Source organism: Eptatretus burgeri, chromosome 11, assembly GCF_056783735.1.
Source record: "Eptatretus burgeri isolate ZD-2024b chromosome 11, Ebu_testis_v1, whole genome shotgun sequence".
Lineage (NCBI taxonomy): Eukaryota > Metazoa > Chordata > Myxini > Myxiniformes > Myxinidae > Eptatretus > Eptatretus burgeri.
In genome coordinates, this window is record NC_140971.1 from 21,339,946 (window position 1) to 21,354,809 (window position 14,864).

At 43.0% G+C, this 14,864-nt stretch overlaps 1 protein-coding gene across 1 annotated transcript in view; it reads right to left on the minus strand.

The window, feature by feature from the left end:
* LOC147016638 (chloride channel CLIC-like protein 1) overlaps positions 1-14,864 on the minus strand; it is a 31,673-nt gene that overhangs the window by 11,689 nt on the left and 5,120 nt on the right. Inside the window, exons 3-7 of the mRNA XM_085845490.1 lie at positions 12,831-12,962; positions 10,516-10,620; positions 9,995-10,261; positions 5,793-5,933; positions 5,275-5,371 (exon numbers count right to left, since the gene is read on the minus strand). Of these exons, the coding sequence (XP_085701616.1) occupies positions 5,275-5,371; positions 5,793-5,933; positions 9,995-10,261; positions 10,516-10,620; positions 12,831-12,962 (742 nt within the window). The remainder of the gene's footprint in view (positions 1-5,274; positions 5,372-5,792; positions 5,934-9,994; positions 10,262-10,515; positions 10,621-12,830; positions 12,963-14,864) is intronic.

The following is a 14,864-nucleotide window of genomic DNA, read 5'->3' on the forward strand; positions in this document are numbered from 1 at the left end:
CGCCGACATACTTCTCAACAATCACCTTCGCCCCAGAAACCACAGTCAATCTGAACCACGCTGGCCACTGCTCAGACGCCATGACCGGACTACTGCGCAGTTCTACTATGCAGTTTGGTTAAAGATGACTCGGCATTTTGGCGCACGCGCACGAAATTATATTTTGAAAATAAATGCCGACGTTTACATTTCGGGTTTTGAAACTTTTGCACCTTCAGCGGAAAATGTATAAATATAAAAGGCTAAAAATGTGTTTTATATTTATATTTCATTTCTCCTTCCTTCCTTCTTTGCGAATCACATCTGCGTTTTTGACCATCGTCCAGACCATGTGACGATCAAACGGGACGGAAATTCAAAAATCTGTCCGGTTAGATACAAGATAATATCTTTTACTATTATAATCAATAAACAGTTGCCGAATATCTTGTAGAATGGCAGACTAGATAGGTTTTGAAAATGGCGATTTTTATAACTTACGTGACCTCGTGACCTTGTCCCTGACCTTGAACCCGGACAAAAGTTATATCGTTGTGCAACACTCATCGACCTCTACCCACATAATAAGTTTCATCAAGATTGGAAAGAAAAATTGTTGACGGAAGTACAGACATATGGACGTATGGACGGACATTTGGTCCGGCTCTATTAGGTCATCTCAGTAGAGATGTTCCAGACTCCATGGTTTATTTTTTTTCTTCGGCATGACGGTGATGTTGACACTTCGATTTCTAGTGCGGTTATGATTTGAATCGTTGAGCGGCACCTATAATAGGCTACGCCACGTGATCGTCGGCGATACGCTGCCGCGCTATGCATAAGTTAGACTATCATTGGGCATAGGTTTTGAACGCCGACAACACGCTAAGCATACGTTGGTGTAAGTTATCGAAACGTTCTGTGTACGTTACTAATATGTTGTGCATACGTCCAAAACTGAAAAAAAACATCAATAGTTCAGCGTACGCCAGCGTTTTACATACATTTTGATACGTTGCCATACGCTGGCTAAATCGTGAAGGTGTGACAGGGCCCTAACTACCGTTTCTACCCCCTTCACCTACTTTCCTCAATTCCTTCAACCACTGATCTCCTCTATCCCTTCAATGACTGATGCCTCTGCCTCTCACCCTTTACCCATTTAACAACTCCCCCATACCTTTACATCCACTTAACTCTTCGAAACACTTCCTCCTCTATCTATTTGTCCACTCCTCTGTTTACCTCTTCACGCACTTCCCCAAACTCTCTGGGTCATCCCTGAGTCGACTTCAAATTTTGCTTTCAGTCAGAGAATACAGTATATCGTTTCAATAATTCCCACACTTTAATGTTAAAACATAAGTTTGATGTAACAATTCCAACTCCCTCAACCCTTCACAACACACTCTGAAGACAAGGTGTAGTTTTAAGTTAATTTGGTTCAGCCGTGCAGGAGTGCACGTCAGTCAAACAAGTTAACACCTCAAATGATCATGATAATTTCTGATGTTGACACAGAGAATTGATGTACTCTTTTCCATTACATTATGATTTGTGTTACGGACCAGTCTATGATCTATTTCGAAGATATAATGGGGATTTGGTAAGGTTATGTTTGCTGTTAACTCGCTCTTCCAGAAACCTCATCAACGTATCCAAAAAAAAAAAAAAATCCATACTCCGGATAAAGGGAAGGGGAGAGAGTATGTATACAACAACTGTGCATTCAACACCACCAATAACAACATGATGAGTAAAAAGAACAACAATTTTGGAATACAAGGGAGAGAGGGCCAAGGACCAGGGGGAGCAATAAAGTGCTGGGACTTCTCTTGAGCGGCTATGCTCTGTTTCCAGTGGTAGATCTATATATTACTAAAACTCTCATCTTGTATATATGTATGTATGTATATGTGTATATATGTTCCCAAAATACAGCCAAAACAGTACACGATAGCGCAAACATTTTAGGCCCACCTTACTCACCATTCGCCTGTGGTGTGCAGTATAGAGTTTCGTTAAAATAGACAAACAAAAAAATTATTAAAAAAATCAATTACCGATTCAGCTAAGTACTCTTCGGGATTATTTGAACAATGCAAACAACCTCAGCGGTATAGTTTGCTGGAGCTATCTTTTTTTTTCTTGAAATGATTTATTTTAAAATCTCAAACATTTCATATAGACAAAGAACGATTTATTTTTAAGCACAAAATAAACATCGCCATTTTGATGTAATACTTCCGTGTTCATTAAAAAATAAAATTGTGTTTAGAAGATTACACACAATAATTTCTTCGACATTTTTTTCTCAGTTATTTTTTTTTTCACATTGATGCGCAATATCAAGTTTCGTTCAAATCGGGCAACGAAAAAAAATTATTAAAAAATCAATTCCCGATTCAGTCAAGTACTCTTCGGGATTATTTGATCAATGCAAACAACCTCAGCGGTATAGTTCGCTGGAGCTATCTTTTTTTTTTTAATGATTTTTTTTATCAACAGCTGTCACAACGGGAACCCAACGGGTTCACTGGTCGTCTCGTATCATTTAAATCTGACATCTACAGAAAAGGAGATTTAGGGTCTTCCGTAAGCAAACCTGTAAAGGTTTAATGACTCGTCGATTCTTTTCCCACGGCAGCTCAACTTTAACCAGCTGTGCGCTGGTTAGTGAAGTAGATTCAGTTTAACTTCTTTTGTCAACCCTTTGAGGTATTCTTCTCCACTGAAAGTGGTGGTGGCAAAGGGTATTACAATTTACTTTTTTTTTTAAACCTGGGCAACGCATGGGTTAAAGCACTCTTCGCACGGGTAAATTTGTCCTCCTTCCCTTCTTCTCCACCTCTACCTCTTCCCCCCCCCCCCATTTCCAATGGCAAGGCCTCAGTCAATAATCGTCATTATTACTGTTCAAATAATGCCATTGCATAGGTAAATTAATCCCCACTATTACATACCAAGGCAGCATGGGGGCAGGGAGGGGAGAGCTCCTTCAACTGAAAAGGGGGCAGGAGAGCCAACGGGGTGGGGGGAGGGGGTGGTGAATGGTTTAAAACGGTGAGTTGAGGTGATGCAGGTTTGGGTTAATTTAAAACGAGAAAGCGCCCATCCATCCCGTCTCCCACATCTTCTTTGGATAAAAATTAATTTGGGCGGTTAAGTCCCATCCCCACAAAGGCCGTCTGCATCGGCTTTCGGGGAAATAAAATTTGGCAGAGTAAGGAGCGAGGAGGGGGACATTGTTAATGGCATATTCATCACAGCCTTTTTAGATGCTGAATTGTAATTTATAGTGTTACGGCTGTGGAAATTCACATTACACCATAAAAGGACCCTCAGGTGAGATATCTTCATAGGTAGATGTGTAGTTAGCCCAAACCCGTTGTATAGAGGGAATTTATGTGATCCATCCGGGCTGCGACGCTTTGAGTCAGTCGTTTTTATTTTTCTATCTTTTATTTCAAACACACAACATTTCAACAACCACGCCATCCCCATCACAGCGCCAACCACACTGCAACCACGCCACCTCCACCATCTACACGACTACATCTTCACCACTATGTCAGCTTCCGAACGGCAAACAAAGGCGCCAAGGAGGGAGCTGTGAGGATGCGCATGTTTCCTCGCCTGTTCCTTCCGTTTGACTTCCCCGCGCTTTGGAGTGGAGGAGGGGCGATGCAGGTCAAAGGTCAGAGGTCATGGAAAGGAGGGGCCTCTTTTTGGGGGAATAATTCTCTGGCCCCGAGCCAAAAACTGACTCCCCCGGCCACCGGACGGAGCAGGGTGGAGAGAGAGCATGAGGGAACGCCCTTTTCGGGAACCCTCTCGAAGGAAGGTGGAGCTGAGAATGGGGCGGGACGAAGGGAGGAGCCCCGGGCGATAAAAGACAGACACGGGCGGGCGCGTAGGGCTTCTTCTTCCTCTTCGTCCTGGAGCTGGTCTCTTCCTCTTCCTCTGGCAGGGCTTCTTGTTCCTCTTCGTCTTGGCTGGTGGTCTGGTTGGTCTTCGGGAAGAGGTCCTGCGGTCACGCTTTGGCGAGCGGCCCTGTCACGAAGGCACGGACGGGAGACGCGGCAGCGCCCGTTGCGAGGTGGACCTGTACGTCTGGACGGGGAGTGCCGGAGAGGGTTCGCCGACCGCAAGAGAAGTCGGGGCCAGGCGCGACCACGCTGACGGTCGCGGGAGAGGGACTCACCAACCATAAAAGCGAAGTCACGACTTCTTTCTTTCTTTTCTTTGGGGTTTTTGTGCAAATGTCTGTGGGTGGCGCCAGTCTGGCTCAAGTAGTATTGCTTTAAGTGTTGCCGCGTATTCGGTTGTAGCTCTGCATCGTTTCTTTTGTTACATTTGCTTTTTGTGCACAATTGTATGGCTGTAAATACGTGCCTTCCGTGCTTGTGTGTGTGTGTGTGTGTGTGTGTGTGTGTGTGTGTGTGTGTGTGTGTGTGTGTGTGTGTGTGTGTGTGTGTGTGTGTGTGTGTGTGTGTGTGTGTGTGTGTGTGTGTGTGTGTGTGTGTAAAATGCTTGCATGTTGAACTGTGCCCGTTTCGCTTTTTTTTTATTGACCCTCCATCTTGCTTCACGTAAGGGGTTCGTAGTGGGTGCAACATCCCGGTAATTAATCTGAACCATCCAGGTCGACGATAACACCGCTCGGTTATCCCGATAGCACGGAACCGGCCGCCCAAGCGGCTCGTGTCCAGAGTCGGCCTGTGGCGAGGTACGATCGCCCGGTTTACCATCCGCGTGGGTACTTAGGTAGGTCGAGTTTGGCGAACAACCCTATCTTACGCGGGGGGGCGATTGGCACGATTGTGGTGAGGTTGAAAGGCCCACCCGTGACTGGCTCCGGGCGATAGTTCCCAGAGGGTCACGACTGAATTGTCCGTCCGGTGGGCGACGTGGCCGGATTCGAGTTACGTGGCCGTCGGCACGCCGGCGGGCACGAATTCGCAACAATATACAGCACACAAAGAGGAAAATAAAAATATTTTTTTTAATGCAAAGCCATTTGTGTTCAGACCTCTTCTTCTTCAGACGTATTCAGGGTCGGACGCACGTGGAAAATGAAGCAGAGCTCCAATCAGCCAATCAATCTTTGTGATTGGGTACAAAGTGTTACTTATTCATGTTTCTCTTCCCACGCAACGCCGGGTAAATCTACGAATTTGATATAAATTAAAGTGAGAGGGCAGCTTAACTGTTTAACTATTTCATCCTCCAACCTCCTAAAATGCACCTTGCAGAGCTCGATTCCTCTTTTCAATGTACGTTCTGTGTCCTTACCCCACAGGCTGTCACGCCAGTTCATGTCTTGACTGCTGATGCAGTAATTTGGAACTTTGGAGCTCACAATCTTAGCTTGTTTCTCTGCAAAGGCAAGCTAAAAGAAAATTTAAAAAAAATCACAAGAACAACAACAGAAGCTCATTGCAAAAATCTATCCATCACGTTACATCATGTTCAAAAACATTTTTAAAAAGAGTGAATTCATGGAATTGAAAGGCAAGAATATTAAATTACCAAATATATTTAAGGAGGGTGTTTACCGTTATTTGTTCTGTTCCCTTACTGCAAGTAAATCAGGTCTCTGCAAGTCAAATAGTTAGGCTGTCCTCAAAAAGAAACAAAATACCACTTTTATTTGCTACTTCATCGCTGAATCGTGACTCAAACTTCAAATTAAAGCCTCAAAATTGTGACCAGTACAAAGTTTGTGTTTGTTTTAACTTCCCAAATTATCACCGGAGATTTTCCTATTTACATAGACATTGCTTTTGCTCTGCCACTATCCACAAGCCAACCTTGTATAGGTGCAGCCAATTCCAGGGAATGCTGATAACGAAGCTGATGATCAGGAGGCGCCAGAGTTGCATGCGCCAGGACACACGTGTGCACAACTCATTGCTGATGCAAAAGACGATCGACAGTATAGAGATGCAGAGCTGAAATTGGAGAAAAAGGGGCTGGTTTGTTAAAACTGCAAAGAGCTTTTGGTAATTACTGTCCAAGTCCTTACATAAAAGCACTGCAAGAACAATGGATCGTTCTCTTTTTACCAAAAACACAAAGTCTTTTCATTCACAGATATCCAGCAGGCAAGCATATCTGTACAATGAGCGATGGAATCCATCATCGCCTCAGATATGAAATCCTTCCTCTTCTCCAATGGCTTGATTTCCAATCATCAATTTGGTTTCAGACCAGGTCACTCTACCCTGGATATGCTGCTACTGCTCTCCCATCATTGGATGGAGGTCCTCAATGCCAGACAGGAAATCCGAGCCGTATCCCTGGACATATCACGTGCTTTTGACACAGTCTGGCACCCTGCCCTACTCACCAAACTCTCTTCCCATGGTATTCAAGGCCATCTCCACTCATGGCTCGCAGACTTCCTCTCCTGTCGTAGTCAACGTGTGGCCCTAAATGGAGTTCTTTCATCCCCTCTTCCTGTGCAGGCGGGAGTTCCTCAAGGTAGCGTTCTGGGCCCTGTTTTTTTTCTGGTTTTCATCAATGATCTCTCGGACTCTCTGGAAAATCCTCTATTTCTCTTTGCCGACGACTCCACCCTCTGCCGTACCATCTGTCATCCCTCAGACCGGCAAGCAGCAGCTTCTTCGCTCACTGCAGATCTGGATAAAATCACAAACTGGTCCAACACGTGGAACATGTCTTTCAATCCAGACAAATCTCACACTCTCACTATGTCTCTTCGAAAGGACCGTTTACAAAACCCCCCCATCCACTTTCTCAACAATCCTCTGGAAGAAGTCTTTTCTTTCAAGCTTCTGGGTCTCACTATCTGCCATGACCTTTCCTGGGAAAGTCACATTTCCAACCTCGCCTCAAAAGCCAGTCGCCGACTGGGAATCCTCCATCGTGCTAAGTCCTTCCTCGGCCCTCTTGAGCTCCTGACCACTTACAAAGCTTTTATCCGTAGCCTGATGGAGTACTGCTCTCCCCTCTGGGCTGGTGCTCCTGCCTCCCACCTTTCTCGGCTTCACGCTGTCGAAACCAGGGCATTTAAGATCATCGGCATCTCCCGCAATGAAGCTGAGTCTTTGGGCCTCTCACTCAATCACCGCAGGTTGGTCGGTGGTCTTTCTGTCTTCTACCGACTCCTCTCCAGCCTTGCCCCCCCTGCTCTCTCTGCGATTTGTCCCCACCACATTTCCACAGGGCGCTCAAGGTCCGCCAACAACCCCCTTCTGGTAAAACTACCAAAATCACGAATCACTGCTCATCTTCACTCTTTCATTCCTCTTTTTTCCCACCTTTGGAATAAACTCCCTCACTCTATTCTTTCCCATTCTTCCCTCCAGGCTTTCAAAACAGCTGTTCACCACAACCTCTTATCTTCCCCCATCCAAATCCTCGATCTTTTCTACCCCCGATAATCCACCCAAGCCCACTTCCTTCATTTCTCCTACTTTCCTTCCTGAAAGTCCCTGAAATGTCCATCTTCTCTTTGCCATGTTCCCCGTCCCATCCCCATCCCTCTCCCTTCCACAGTTCACCTAATGTGTCTGTTCCCCACTGTTTTGTCCCTTCCACTCCCGCCCCTCTTGTCTCATGCCTCCTTGCTGTGAGTTGTGTTTTAGCTCTCATACGAGCCTCGACCAAGGTATAGAAAAAAAAAAAAAAAAAAAAAAAAAAAAACTTCCACACAATTTACGTGAACAAACAATTTTTACTTCTGGCACCGAAGGTGGACGGATGTTATGTTTTCACCCCTGTCTGTCTGTCTGTCTCTGAGCACAATATCTCAAAAAGTTGTGGACGGATTCAAACGAAACTTGGTGGACAGGTTAGGTGTTTGACAAGGATGAATTGGTTCGAATTTGGTGACGATCCAGATCCGAAGTCTTTTTTTTTTTAAAGTGATTCTTCACCATTGAGTGATTGGACTGAAACCGATATGTAGCACGATATCTCAAAATGTTACGGACAGATTCGGACGAAACTTCGTGGACAGATTGTGTGGATGACAAGGACGAATCGATTAGATTTTGGTGAAGATCCAAATCCTGGTGGAGGTATGAGCTCTGCCAAGTGCCCTTATAGTTATCTCTACCGCCAAAGGTGGGTGGAGGTTATGTTTTCACCCCTGTTTGTTTGTGAACAGGATATCTCAAAAAGTTGTGGATGGATTCGGACGACATTTGGTGGAGAGCTTGGGTATGTGACAGGAACAAAATGATTCGAGTTTAGTGAAGATCCGGTAATTTTATAGTGATTCTTCACTATTGATAGAGCCAAAAATTACATATATCATGATATCTCAAAAAGTTGTGGATGGATTTGGACGAAACTTTGTGGGCAGGTTGGGTATGTAACAAGGAAGAATTTGTTCAATTTTGGTGAATAGCCGAATCCGGATTCGGATCTGAGAATCTTTTAAATGATTCTTCACCATTGAGTGATCGGGACAAAATGATATGTAGCACGGTATCTGAAAAAGTTATGGACGGATTCCGATGAAACTTGTTGGATGAGTTGGTTAGGTGACAAGAGCAAGCTGATTAAATTTTAATTCAGGTCCAAATGCAGATCCGGCCGATCAGTGGGATAAAAAATGTAAACTAATCAGCTGGCGGAGGTATGCGCTCTTCCGAGTGCCCTTCTAGTTTCTTGTATATCACACCTGATTAACTATTCGGTCAATGGAACTTTGACTCATCTTATCCAAACAAATTTTAGCTACAGGTCACACAATATTGACCTGATCAAAACTAGTTTAGACAACGTGTAGTTCATAGAATTGTTATGAAAATGGCGATTTTTATGTACATTGTCAAATGAGTGTTCACCTTTGTTGTGAAAATTCCATTATTGGACCACACATAGTAAGTTTTAAATGGCCAGCAGGTGGTATTTTATTTTGTTGTCTGTTATAAATTTGTTCTCGACCTCTCCCTGACACATGAGCTAACCATGAACCTGGGGGCATGCATGCTGGAGGCCCAGACCAGCATCACAGTATTTACAAAAAGGGCACTTGGTAGAGCGCATACCTACATCCTGTACTGCCTGATCCATGAGAACATGTTTGGCCCAATACATTTTTGAGATATCGTGCTTAATATCGTTTTTGGCCGTATTTCTCAATGGTAAAAAAATCACTTAAAAAATTTAATCAATCTCGTATCCAGATCCGGATTCAGATCTTCACCAAAATCAAATCAGTTCATCCTTGTCACACACCGAACATGTCCACAAAATTTCATCCGGGTCCGTCCACAAGTATTTGAGATATCCTGTACACAAATAGACAGACAGACAGAAAGGTGTGAAAACATAACTTCCTTCACCTTCAGTAAAAAAAATTGGTTGGTACGATTGGGAAAGTGTGGTGGCAGGATAGCTTGGGCCACACACAGCATCTGAGCTGTCTCGCCTCGGTTCAAATCTCGACTCAGATATAAACTATCATCCAGGTGTTTCACGTGCTGGGAGAGGGATCAATGTGTGCCATCCATCGGAAGGATGGAAAATGGAGGACCCATCTGCCAGCACTGGTTGTGGTTTTTTTGGACGTTAAATATTCCATGGTCCCTTTAGTGAAGATTAAGCAAGTTATCGCCAGAACTCTGAACAAATTACAAATTCTTGCCCAAACTGACTGCTGGGAAACCTGCTGGGTACCCTTGCCACTCTCAGGGTAGTCAAGGCAGGGATTTAGAAAGGAAGGCCCACTCCTGTTGAAAGGCATCAAGGAGATATTTAGCCCTCACTGCAAATGCTGGAAGATTGGACAGCCAGCTGAACACCTCCTCAAAAGGGACATACTCTGTGATGAATATAAAGCATTAATAAGATAGTTTATCATCAGATTCTCTTCATTATGGAATAAAGTCGAGACCTTACAACTTAAAATGCGTGCATGCTACTTTTCAGCTATTCTCTCAGGCCAATTAAAATTTAATGACTTCCTAAAGGTGAATGTAATACTTATGAAAAATAAAACATAGGGGGACGGTCAAGAGTTTTAGAAACCACATACCCAAACTAGTGTACTCAGCTCGACATGGAAGGTGTCTTCAAAACTCCAATGCCACGATTCTGGGTCATGGGGCTGAAAATCAATGAGGAGTTTGTCGAGCAGGTTGTTGAGTCCTGGATTGGAGAGTTCCTTTGCAGAAGCATCTTCTTCCTCTCCACCCTCCTTCCCATCTTCCCCTCCTCTGACTACTGCAGTCATAAGGGCGATATCTCTTGCACGAACTATGATTTTAGCATCATAATGACGCTTCTTGGTTGCTTCTGTGGGCTGTAGCAGTGGAGAATTGAAGAATGCAAAAAGTAAAGTAATGTAAGTGTACTCAATCGAGGGGCCATCTGTGTACGTATTACATATACAATGTGGGGAGGTGTGAGGGAAGAAGGGAGAGAGGTCAAAAATTCCATAATTTTAGCATATGCAATATGTCGATGGCCCTAACTGGCAGTTTGCGAAATAAAGCGAGAAGCGCAAGTTAATCCGACAGGCTTAATCATGCGGGCGTACAATAAGAAGTCCCTCACCAGCCCGAGTGCTTCCAGCTCACGGAGTATGCGCTTGATGTATCTCTGCAGAAAGACGTGAGCTCGCCTTTGCCAATCGTCACCGCCTTCCTGGCATTCTTTAAGCTGAGGCGACACAGAAATGAGTTGAAATAAGTCATCCCTTTGAAGAGCAAGCAATTAAAATATAGTTTTACTTTTAAATATGTAAAGATAATACGAGGCAGTCAATAATAGCAAACGATAGGCAACGAAATACTATTCTACTTTGTTATCTCCCACCCCTGCCCACTCTCCTTTTACCACGAATACGCAAGCTTGCTGCTCACCTCCACTCTTTTCTCGACTGTGGAATCACCTCCCTGAGTCTCTGCACTCCTTTAAAATGGCAGGCTATCACCATCTCATGTCAAGGCTCAAACCCAGGCAGATCACCTCAAAGGTGAGTGTGCATACCTCGAAGCTATCCTTGCTAGCCATATAACAAGGCATATATATATATATATATATATATATATATATATATATATATATATATATATATATATATATATATATATATATATATATATCTTCTTCTTTCGGCTGCTCCCGTTAGGGGTCGCCATAGCGGATCATCCGTTATGATCTGCATAATGATTTGGCACAGGTTTTACGCCGGATGCCCTTCCTGACGCAACCCTGGTCGCCTCTTATGACACAGGGATAATATATATATATATATATATATATATATATATATATATATATATATATATATATATACATATATATATATACACATATATATATATATATATATATATATATATGGAAAATACATTTGTATATTTTATCACTAATTACATGTGCTGTATGCCTGGTGTTGGTTTAATGGCTCGGGAGGCGGGCTTGGGATCCTAAGGTCCTCAGATCAAATCCTGCTCAGCTGTTGAATTAATACCAGGTGGGGTTGACTCAGCCTGTCATGCTTCCGAGGTCGGCAAAATGAGTACCACCTTGCTCGAATGATTTTGCCATTTGAGTATCCTGCGGCGGAGTGGCAACCCATCCAGGATTGTGCCGAACAGCCCAGGAGACTGCTTCGGCAGCACCAACACTGTACAGAGTGTGGTCCCAATGGATGGATGGATATGTACTGTACTTAAGTGTTGAAAAATAAACTAGAAGGGCACTCGGTAGGGTGCATACCTCCGCCACGTAATGCCAGATCCACAAGAACATATTGGGCCCAATACGTTTTTGAAATATCGTGCTCTCCAGAACTATATCGTTTTCGGCCCTATCTCTCAATGGTGACGAATCACTTTAAAAATTAAATAATTCTCGTATGCAGATTCGGATTCGGCTCCTCACCAAAAATCGAATCAATTCGTCCTTGCCACAAAAAACAATGCGTCCACAAAGTTTCATGTGAATCCGTCCACAACTTTTTGAGATATCGCGCTATTTATCATTTTTGGCCCGATGTCTCAATGGTAAGGAATCACTGAAATTATTGTAATAGTCCGGTCCGGATCTTCACCAAAATCTAATCAGTTAATCCTTGTCACACACCCAACCTGTCCACGATATTTCATCCAACTCCATCCCCAACTTTTTGAGATATCCTGCAGACAGACAGACAAGCAGACGGACAGAGAGGGGTGAAAACATAACCTCCTTCACCTTCGGTGGCGGAGGTAAAAATGTCTTCTCTTGGATTATCGTGAGCACCTCATCCATGGGACATTTTCTTTCTTTCTTTTTTTTCTTTTTTTTTTTTTTCAACACTTGCCGTCTTTGAGCAATTACCAAACAAGTACAAGTTACGCCAAACTCATATTTTACACAAACAAAATATTCAAGAGACAGTTTCTCAAAAATATTTAAACAATTACAAAAATAATTAAGTTCGTAGAACTGTTCGGAAATAACCTAAGTGTAGGCGTTTAAATTATTAGGGAAGAATACAGTTTTTGGAAATGGTTCAAGATATTTGTAAAACTTCTGCAAAGAAACAACTATGGGATTGTCCTGCTTAATGTTTGCACTCATAATAATAGCTCAAAACACCGAGATGTCAGGGTCAAATCACATTTAGTCATTCACTGTATGGATTTGTCCAATGGCTACGAATGATCATGTAATAAATGTAAATACAGATGGAGGTCTCAGTGTTCTTACCACGGATGGATGCAATATGTGTACCACACAAGCTCTTCCATGAGCTTAAGATGCTGTAAGGAAAAATACTTAAAAGCAATTAAAGAAACTATGAGCAGGAATTTCAACATCAGGAAAGGGAAGTGAAAAAGGACTACTATGTAGTCTTGTGGGAAAGGATGGGTACACACCCTCTGGTTGAGATGCTGTAAACGAGAGGAACAAGCACTCCCTAACTCATGCCTAAAGTGAAGCAGCTCGTTTCTGCATTTTTTCAGCTTCATGTTCTGTCGTCTAAGTTCCTTCAATTCAGGTGCTTCTTCCTGCGTCGGAAATAAAAGTATTAACATCTGAACTTTTAAAATCACAGGATACATATTTAAAAACTTTTTTGGTAAAAAAAATAATTTCAAAGAGTAACATTTTCCTTTATTTGCCTGTTACCAAAACTACGAACTGTACACTACCACTACTACTACTACTACTACGACTACTACTTTGATGGCCATATTTAATCCCACCTTCTCATGGAGTCGGCCAAGGGAGAAATTAAGTCCAAGTGTTTCACGAACCAGCTGGCCAGGCCTCATGTTCAACTCGAGCTTGTTTGGGTCGGAATTTGTAATTCGCTCACAATAGTCCAAAGAAAATGCAACAAAAAAGAAAAAGTATAATGAGACTGACCTTCTTCTTTAATGATGCCAATTATTCCCACTTTGTGTGGAGTAAGGAATTTAGCCAAAGTATTTCAGGAACCACATGGCCAGGCCTGGTGTTCAATTGTGGAGGGAATTTGCAATTTCTTCAGGATACCAGTGCTTCACATGTGGGATCTTGCACGTTGACCCACTGATTTCAGCAGGAATCTCTTCAGTGAAAGATACCTTGGGATCTTTGACATACACCAACTAGTGTCAGAAAATGGCACATCTGGCTTAATGTCCATCCAAGGGACGGCAAGCTTTGTGATGCAACACCCTGCCTGCGAAGCACCAATCTGTCAAGTTCCACAACATGAGATCCGAAATTTTTTTTTAAAAGTCGTCAGGCAAACCAGTGAGACCAAAACCTCAATGGTCTGCAGTCATATTTTGATGAGACTAGTCATCAGAATCCATCAGCTACATCAATAAGTAACAAATCATGGTAAAAATAGACCATGTTTATTACCTGTCAATTTACTCACAATAACTTTTTTTTTAACTGCAATTATTCCTTTGTTGCTTACTATCCATATAACTGCATTAAATGCATCGATTTAAAAAAAAAAAATTTATTTGTTTATTTTACATCACTTTACATCTACCATGACTGTGTATATGCTGGAGTTGACTGGACCACACTGGACTGGACTGGACTCGGCTGGACTGGCTGCCATCCTTTGGAACCAATCATCGATGTTTAAATTAATTCCTAAAAACAGGAATTTATTTGTAGTGTAGATGCTGAAGCCCACACAACAACCACACTCAAGATAGCAAACAGTGAGATCTCGTGTGAAGGATTTCCCACGAAGACCGGATCACTCTTGCGAGCCGTACCAAAACCTCAATGTGAGCAACGACATGGATTGAACCAACACCAGTGATGGTAATGCTGTTTATGCAAAAATGCTTTCCTCATTCAGCCAATGAACCGCTGAATAGGGTAGGACTTAGATTCTGAGCCATGATGTCACCAAGAAGATTTGAGGTCAGAGAGCTGGGCTCATAAGTTCTGTTGTGCGAAAGGGGATTCTCAGGGAACACTCAATCTCTCTGAAACTTTACTAGGAATTGCACTTTGGTTTAACTTTGACATAAATTTCATGTGAATGGATATGTCTCCACCCACGTTAGATGTCAACCTACTTATGTTTGATCTTATTTAAAGGTCACGTGAAAAATGAAAGGTCAAATAAGAAAGCACATGATAGAAAATAGAGAAAATTAAAACAGAGACAAACGTGGCAACAAAAAAAACCCCCAAAAAACAACAGCGGGTACATGTACGACCGCACAACCCGAAAACATAACGTCGCCAGCCTTCGGATGCAGAGGCATAAAGAATGACAACATTACAGGAACGTGCATGTTTGCTGGTTATTGCCCCAACCTTACGCTATTGATGACTCCCAGGAACAAGCAAGATCCTGCAAACGAAATCCCCTCGACAAGACAGGATCCTGTACGCAGACCTCCGGAACAAGCGAGATCCTACATGTGGAGCCCTGTAACATGAGGCAT